This window comes from Notolabrus celidotus, chromosome 17 (assembly GCF_009762535.1).
Source record: "Notolabrus celidotus isolate fNotCel1 chromosome 17, fNotCel1.pri, whole genome shotgun sequence".
Lineage (NCBI taxonomy): Eukaryota > Metazoa > Chordata > Actinopteri > Labriformes > Labridae > Notolabrus > Notolabrus celidotus.
Window position 1 is genome coordinate 2,370,231 of NC_048288.1, and position 7,768 is coordinate 2,377,998.

General features: G+C 35.9%; 1 protein-coding gene across 1 annotated transcript; it reads right to left on the reverse strand.

The window, feature by feature from the left end:
- Window positions 1-417: 417 nt before the first annotated feature.
- On the reverse strand, window positions 418-7,497 carry LOC117828769 (vascular cell adhesion protein 1-like). The gene is made up of 8 exons (XM_034706081.1): window positions 7,413-7,497; window positions 6,964-7,071; window positions 6,466-6,849; window positions 5,998-6,306; window positions 5,654-5,914; window positions 4,903-4,987; window positions 1,217-1,256; window positions 418-910 (listed from the first exon to the last, which is right to left on the reverse strand). The coding sequence occupies exons 2-8, from the start codon at window positions 7,004-7,006 to the stop codon at window positions 668-670; spliced, it is 1,365 nt and encodes a 454-aa protein (XP_034561972.1). The 5' UTR covers window positions 7,007-7,071; window positions 7,413-7,497; the 3' UTR covers window positions 418-667.
- Between the last annotated feature and the right edge of the window lie 271 nt (window positions 7,498-7,768).

Sequence of the window (7,768 nt, forward strand, 5' to 3'; positions counted from 1 at the left end):
TGTTTGTACTGTTTCAGGAGTTCAGAGTATTCATGTAATAGTGATGGGTCATGTTGGTTTCTGTGTTTCTGGTTTGATAGCTGTCTTAAGTGTTTTCTCATTTCTTTACATTCCTTATCAAACCATTGTTTTCAGAGGGTTTTTGATTAATTAATTTTGTCTCTGTCTCAGCTCTCAGCTATGTCATCACTTGTTTCTGAAATCCTTTGTCCTCTCTGCTTCTATATTTGCACCCCCCTCATGCTTGGGTTCTCCTGCACACTGACAAGTGCTGCATAAGGCCCAAGTTATTTTCCAGGTTTTCACCACACAGGTTATTGAATGTTTATCAGAAACTCTGCATGTAAGAGTGTTCCAAAGAGTGATGAACAATGTCTGTAATGCATGGCTACTTTAGAAAGAAGGAATTTCAAAGTATTTCAGTGAGATGTTCATCTTAAATTTTAATATCTATATTCCAGATGTTTTCATTGTAAATCAGCTGACCTACTATGATCAGAGTTTAAAGTAAAGGACTTCATTCTGTGGGACATTCAGAAAGAAGGAGGCAAGGTAAATAAACCACATATTATACCAATCTATATTCATATAACAATTATCCTTCTAAAGATTAAAATATAAAACAGCTCTCAGAAAGTTCCAGTTCCTTGTTCTCCACATTCATGAGTCATGTTCTCTTCACTTGAGCATAGAGCTCCTCTGCACCAGCAGCAGCCTGCGTGACGCTGATACCTGGCTTGGACACTTTGACCTGTGCATACAGAGTGTCCTGCTGCTGCCCACTTTCCTGCTCAGGGTTAGAGGATGGCTCAGATCTCAGTTTGGAGAAATCTATCTCTCCGTAATGTATGTCCTCATTTTCTGAAGCTCTGGCTTGTTCCTGAACAGCTGGCTCTTCATCTGTTGGGCTCTGTTGTTAAAGGAGAGCAAAAGACAAGCGGACAACATGAGAATGTTTGTACTCTTACTCAACACACAGTCAGATACAGCTGCTCTTAAGAGCTGATACTTTCATTGGATACAGCCATAGAAAACGTGTTAAAACTGTGGGGTTTTTAGTTAACAGGATGTTTCATCACATTTCCTCTACTTCTCCATTCAACTAATGAGGAACTTGTTCTGGTTTATTAAGATCTAAGAACTGCTGTTAGTGTGAACATTTAGAAACAACCTCATTACAAATAACACAAGTTGAAAATTCAAACATCCGTCCCACCTGTGTCTGCTGGAGAGCTGAACGTTTTGACTTTAACCACCTGGAAGACAGAGGAGGGCTGTCAGCTACTTTATTCTGAGTATGATCAAAGTAATAGTGATGACATAAGAAGGTTTGATTTAATTATCAACATGAAATCTGCATAAAAACACAGGAAAAGAGAGGATTTAATCAAATAATTCAAACAAACACTTGGAAGCATGCTGTTTTACAGTTCAGAGGGTTTGTAAGCAAAGTATTGATTACCTGCACTCTTTTACTCATTGCATAGGACACACACATATAACACAAACATGTTGCTTTACAAAGAGACACAAAGATTCAGACTCTTATTGTTTTCCATATGCAGGAAAACTGACTCTCACTTTGCTTAAACTGTTTAATCCTGCTGTGTCAGCTTTAAAGCCAAATTGGATTACTTAAAAAAAAAATATATATATATATATTAGTGATTTTCCTGACTAACAAATAAGCAAAAGGACAGTTAACAAAGTTCTACACAACACATGACAAGGAACTGAAGCAACACTAACAGAGAGTATACAGGTAGGGAGCTGATGGCAGGTCAACAAAGTTCAGATGGCTGCTCTAAGACATATCATGAAATGTGATGTTTTTGTTAAATTATGCAGTCAGAAATTGTAAGAGCGTTTGGGAAAAGGATGGCACATTAATAAAAATAAATTAAACATAAAAATAATAATAATCCTTGGAGCAATTGGATAATTGACAGTTCAAAACGGGGGAGAAGAGAAGTAACAAACAAACAAACAAACAATAAATAAATAAATAGATAAAATAAAACAAACAAAGTTAAAAAAAAAAAACAGAAAGAAAGAAGGGCACACACATGTACATACACACACACATGCAAACACCCACACACACACAAGCATACATACACACACACTTAACTTGCATAGAAATGAATAAAGATATAAACGTAAAGAAATAGTGCTAACAATTCTAATAATTATAATACTTTTGATGATAATAATAATAATAATAATAATAATAATAATAATAATAATCATAATAATAATAATAATAATAATCATAATAATAATAATCATAATAACAACACCAAATAAATACATACATTTATATGCAATGAATTAAATTTGAGATCTCAGTGCATCAAACATACCGTAATGTGTTTGATTTGTTTTTTTGTTTTTTTTGTTTCTATTTGCTTATTCATTTTAACATTTTATTTTTATCTACGTATTTACTTCATTTCATTTCTATTAGTATTGTCATTGTAATTGTTATTAATATTATGTTATGCAGTCTGTGTTTCTGTGTTTGTATTGGATGTACTGTATAGCGGTCTTGGGTGGGGGTTACTGTGCACAGTTTTGTGTATTGTAATTTTCTTTGTTTAAAATCAATAAAAAGTTGTTGAAAAAAAATAAACATATCCTAAGGGTGAAGGTGATCTCCCCTAGTACATTATTACGAATTTGATTACTAACCTCCACACAGGCCTTCAAGCTAAAACATGCATGAGCTTTATTACAGTTTGGATAAGAGATGTGAGACATTTACGAAGGAGGGATAGTTCAATAGATGGTTAAGAAACAGGATTGTGTAAGTGTGAAGTGAAGTGTTTTATTGGATTCAACTAACCATGGAAGAGAACTCCAGATTTCTGCTTCAGGGTTTTACATTTCAAGCCTCTAATCTATGGTTTATTTCAATGATCTGTTAACGTTAGCTTATCTTTTGTGACATCCAGTGATTCACTAGTAATAATAATAATGATAATAATGATGTAATAATGAGAGACTTAGAAGATAACGGTGAGGACCCAAATGCAGATTGAAATTAAAAAGGAATAAACAAAAACGTACTCAAATCAAAGTCCACAAGAGGAAACACCAGAAGAACGTAAGGAGCAGGAGAAGACATCAGAGGGGACAAACAACAGATCACAATGAACTGACACAGAAGGGAGGAAACACAGAGGCTGTTTTCGAAACTGCCAACTACACTAGCAGTATGTACTGATTTGGCCAAAATTCAGTATGTAGTATGTGAACAAGAGCAAAGTCTGCAGTATGACAAAACTACCCGGATGTTGTACTGATTCAGGAAATTTTCTCAGTATGCAGCGGACCAGTCTCCCTTGCGTACTGTTTCCCACAATGCACAGCGCTTCTTCTTTTCTGAAGGGGGAAACTCTGTTTTTTCAGTTGCTGTGAAAATTATAAACCACTTCTTAATTTTTTAAATCATAAGTGATGCTAAAGAAGGTAGGTAATATGTAGCAAGCTGTTTCGAAAACAGCCAGAGACTATATATGCACACTGGGTTATGAATAATGAGACACAGGTGAGACCAACAAGGCCCAGGAGGGAAAACACAGGAAGTAAAACTAGACTTCACACACAGGAGAAGATTATGCTACAAAATAAAACACTGAAATCAACTTAACTACAAGACCACAGGACATCACACAGGGAGTAAACACACAAAAACACAACAAGGTAACAAATAAGACACAAAACACAACACTGGGAAGACATGAGGATAACTATGGGGTGCCATTTGTAAAGTTGTGCACACCGAAAATAACAGCAACATTTCTCCACATTTAGATCCAAAACAACATAAGAATGTAGAGTGAATTTTTAAAAGTCCCTTTTTTAAATCACAGTTAGAGGAATATTTGTGATCTTCTTCACATTTAATTTTGTTGTACAAATTTATTTAGCTAAAATAATTGTTAAATCTAAATGTTAAATGTAAATATAAATGTTAAATATAAATATAAATGTTAAATATTAATATAAACGTTAATTATAAATCTAAATGTTAAATATAAATCTAAATGCTAAATATAAATATAAATGTTTAATGTTAAATATAAATGTTAAATATTGGATCGCAGAGCCACATTTAACATTTAGATTTAACAGTTAACATTTAGATTTATATTTAGCATTTAGATTTATATTAAGCATTTAGATTTATATCTAACATTTTGATTCACATTCAACATTTAGATTTATATTTAAAATTTTGATTTATATTTAGCATTTAGATTTAGCATTTAACATTTAGATTTACATTTAAGATTTAGATTTAGATTTAACATTTAGATTTACATTTAAGATTTAGATTTAGATTTAACATTTAGATTTAGATTTAACATTTAGATTTAGAATTAATATTTTGATTTACATTTAACATTTAAATTTATATTTAACAATGAGATTTATATTTAGCATTTGGATTTAACAATTATTTTAACTTCATATATTTTTCACAACAAAATTAAATGTGAAGAAGATCACAAATATTCCTCTAAATGTGATAAAAAAAAGTGACTTTTAAAAATTCACTTGTTTTGGAGCTAAATGTGGAGAAATGTTGCTGTTATTTTTGATGTGCACAACTTTACAAACGGCGCCCCATAGATAACTCCATAAAATAAAACTAAGGAAATACAACACAAAAGCAACTCATAACACTCTGCTCGTGTTTGGGAGCTTGTAGCAGCATGTAGAAATGACAGTAACAACCTAAACACTGAAGCACTCTAAATATGCGGCTTGGACTGGGGACTTCCTGTTTTAATGAAAAGTATTTTAGTATGTGAAAGAAGAACAAACACACGGCGAAGGAGGTTAAAAATAACACTTTAAAATAATCTCCTGGTGAGGTTGATTTGAGACACTTACCAAACGATTACAACCACACTAATGAGAACAATGATCCCAATCATGCTTCCAACAACGGCCCCCAACGGTGAAGAGCTATCAGCTCCTACAGGAACACATACAGATGAAGTTACTGAGTGATGTTGATAAAAGTTATCCATATCTATACAGTAAATCACAAACATACTGTACCAGCTGCAGAAACGTCATAGCTAATGCTAATGCCAATGATGTTTGCAGACATTGTGTGGACTTAACCCTGAAGCTTCTAAGCAAGGAGACCATTAATGAGTCTCTGTAATGTCATGTTTAAAGCCCGTCACAGTTGTCACCACGTCCGTTTAGACAAAGAGCTGCCTAACAGCATTGGTTCATATTTGCCCAAAGATTTACAGTGAGTGATATATCATATGCTGTAAGTTTTCAACAGGAAAAAAAGAACATATTAATAGATCAGCTAAGATATAAGAGGTTCTACTTCACCAAGAGGGGCTGGCAAAATCATCACAACATAAAAGTCCTTCACAGAAGCTTTAATTTGAAGCAGTACAACAATGAATCTGTAACTCTCAGGAGAAGTCTTCAAGTCTCACTTTTACTCATGGATTCTTGTGGTCTCAGACCTTTTTAAGGTTCTACATTTTATTAAGTTTTCATCTTTACTTTCTCTCACTACATTATTTCTCATCCTGCAAATAAACACTGCTGCTTAAAATACTCCATCCAAAGATAACTGGAACTATTTCACACTTTATCACAGTTACGTGCTTACCTTTAATATGCAGGTGAATATCTGAGGACTTTCCTTCACCAAGATCACTTGTGGCCACGCAGTAATAAACTCTTCCTTCAGTCACATTAAGGCTGTAAGACTCTCCTTCAGATACCATCACAGGTCTGTTGTTGCTGGTCCTGAACCAGGTGAACCTGCTGACAGGAGGCTTGGCTCTGCTGGAGCAGGTCAGGTTAACCACGGTACCTGCTGACACCAAACCTGATGGACTGATGGACACTGAGGTGTTTTTAGGAGCATCTGAGGAAAAAACAAAGATAAACTGACATCCCATAAATCATCATATTCTGCCAGGAGTCAATATCAAACTCTGGTTGTCTCACATGAAACACTGAGAGTCTTTGTCTCCTCTGCTGTCCTCACATCTCTGCCTTCATTCACAGGATATGTGGCAGAACAGGTGATGTTGTATCCATCATGGTGCTCTGACAGAGTGATGCTCTCCTGGATTTGAGTTGTAAAGGTTCCATCTGTGTTTTCCTCTATGTTGTTGAGAGAGTCTCTTTGGAGACTCCAGGTGAGTTTAGGAGGAGAGTGTGGACAGGGAGTGAGAGCTGAGCAGGTTATAGTGACAGACTCCTCCTCCTTCAGGTCTCCTGCTGGGATCTCTATTCTGGGGCTCGGAGGAGAATCTGTGAGTTAGAAACAGACTCAGGATCAGCTTCATTAGTCAAATAAAACTCAAAAGTATGATTCACTGTAGGAGAATCTTTGATTTCATCAGTTTGGTCCTTGCTGACAGAGAGAAAGCTGCACCAACATTATGAACATGTATAAAAAGACTCTCTTACCTTTAACTGTGATGTGTAGAGGATCACAAGAAGCTGTTGCTGTGAATGTGCTGCTCTCTATTCTGAAGAAGTACCTGTCTGTGTAACTTGTGAGGACATTTGAAAACAGAGTGGTGCAGTTTTTCTCCCTCAGGTTTCCAGTCAGACTCATGGTGTAGTTGTTAATTCTTCGGCTGCTGTTGAAAACCACATTGTCTGGATATTTGGCAAACCTGGGGTCACTTTTAATCCACACTCCGGAGATGTTCCCTGTGCTGTCAGTCTCTTCACCTGATGTAGCTGTAAAGTTACACGGGACCTGCAAACAAGATCCACTCAGTGCCTGCACCGTCTTTGGTGCTGCAATACTCAGATCTGCCTGCCCAGGACAAGCAGTGTGAGCTCCTATAAGATCAATGAACAAAGTGATCATGACATCAGAAGATTTAAAGATGGACTTTGGAGTCCAGATGTAAATGATTCAAGTGAAATCAACATGAACTGAGAGAAAAAGCTCACCTGACACAAAAAGGACACTCAGGAAGAAGTTAGCAATCATCATGTTCACAGACGGACAGACCTGCTCCCTGGATCTGTGGATAACTGTTCACTTCATCAACCTAACCACTGTGACGTTTTTAAGAAGAGGAACTTTAATCTTTGAAATCAACATCTCTATATCTCTACTTCTCTATCACAGCCGAAACGTGCTCTGTACCATGACTTATAATAACCATGTCCTCAGAGTGCTGCTTCAAAGTCATGCTGTCTTTAGTTTGTTTTAATTCAGTCAAAATAAAATCACATTAAATACATAAATGATGAGTCTGTCAGAGGCAGGATTAAAGTTTGTCTCAGAAACATGGTTACAGGTTTTACTATGAAACCACTCAGAGGAGGATTCAAACTAAGTTTACATTTAGAGATGTTATTCTTTCATTTGAGCAGAACTGAATGAACCCACTCACCTCGCTGAGAGAGGACTGGCTGTGTGAGGACAGCAGGAATCAGACTGTTTTTGTGAGGCTGCTTCAAACCACATGACCTGACTCTCAAAATAACACAGGCAGCTTCGACTGCTCATATCCTGTGAGAAGGAAGTCCGACATAACTCAGCAATTAATTTCAATGTGTCACTTCATGAGCCCAAAGATGAGCTTTTTAAGAACAACTCACTGCATGCCTTGATATACTGTTTACACTCTGTTGTATTTGATATGATATTATTATCAGGCCGTCAGAGGAATGAATGGTTTGAGAGGACACAGAGGACACATTGTAGGAGCATGAACCTGAAACAGTCTAATAAAGAAGATCACAGAGT

Bases quoted from the DNA above. Each gene is read 5' to 3' on its own strand.
- LOC117828769 (XM_034706081.1), bottom strand. From the start codon at position 7,006: ATGATGATTGCTAACTTCTTCCTGAGTGTCCTTTTTGTGTCAG. The intron at 6,307-6,465 runs GTAAGAGAGTCT...TCTAACTCACAG, and splicing joins TCTACACATCACAGTTAAAG to ATTCTCCTCCGAGCCCCAGA. The intron at 5,915-5,997 runs GTGAGACAACCA...TTTTTTCCTCAG, and splicing joins AAAGACTCTCAGTGTTTCAT to ATGCTCCTAAAAACACCTCA.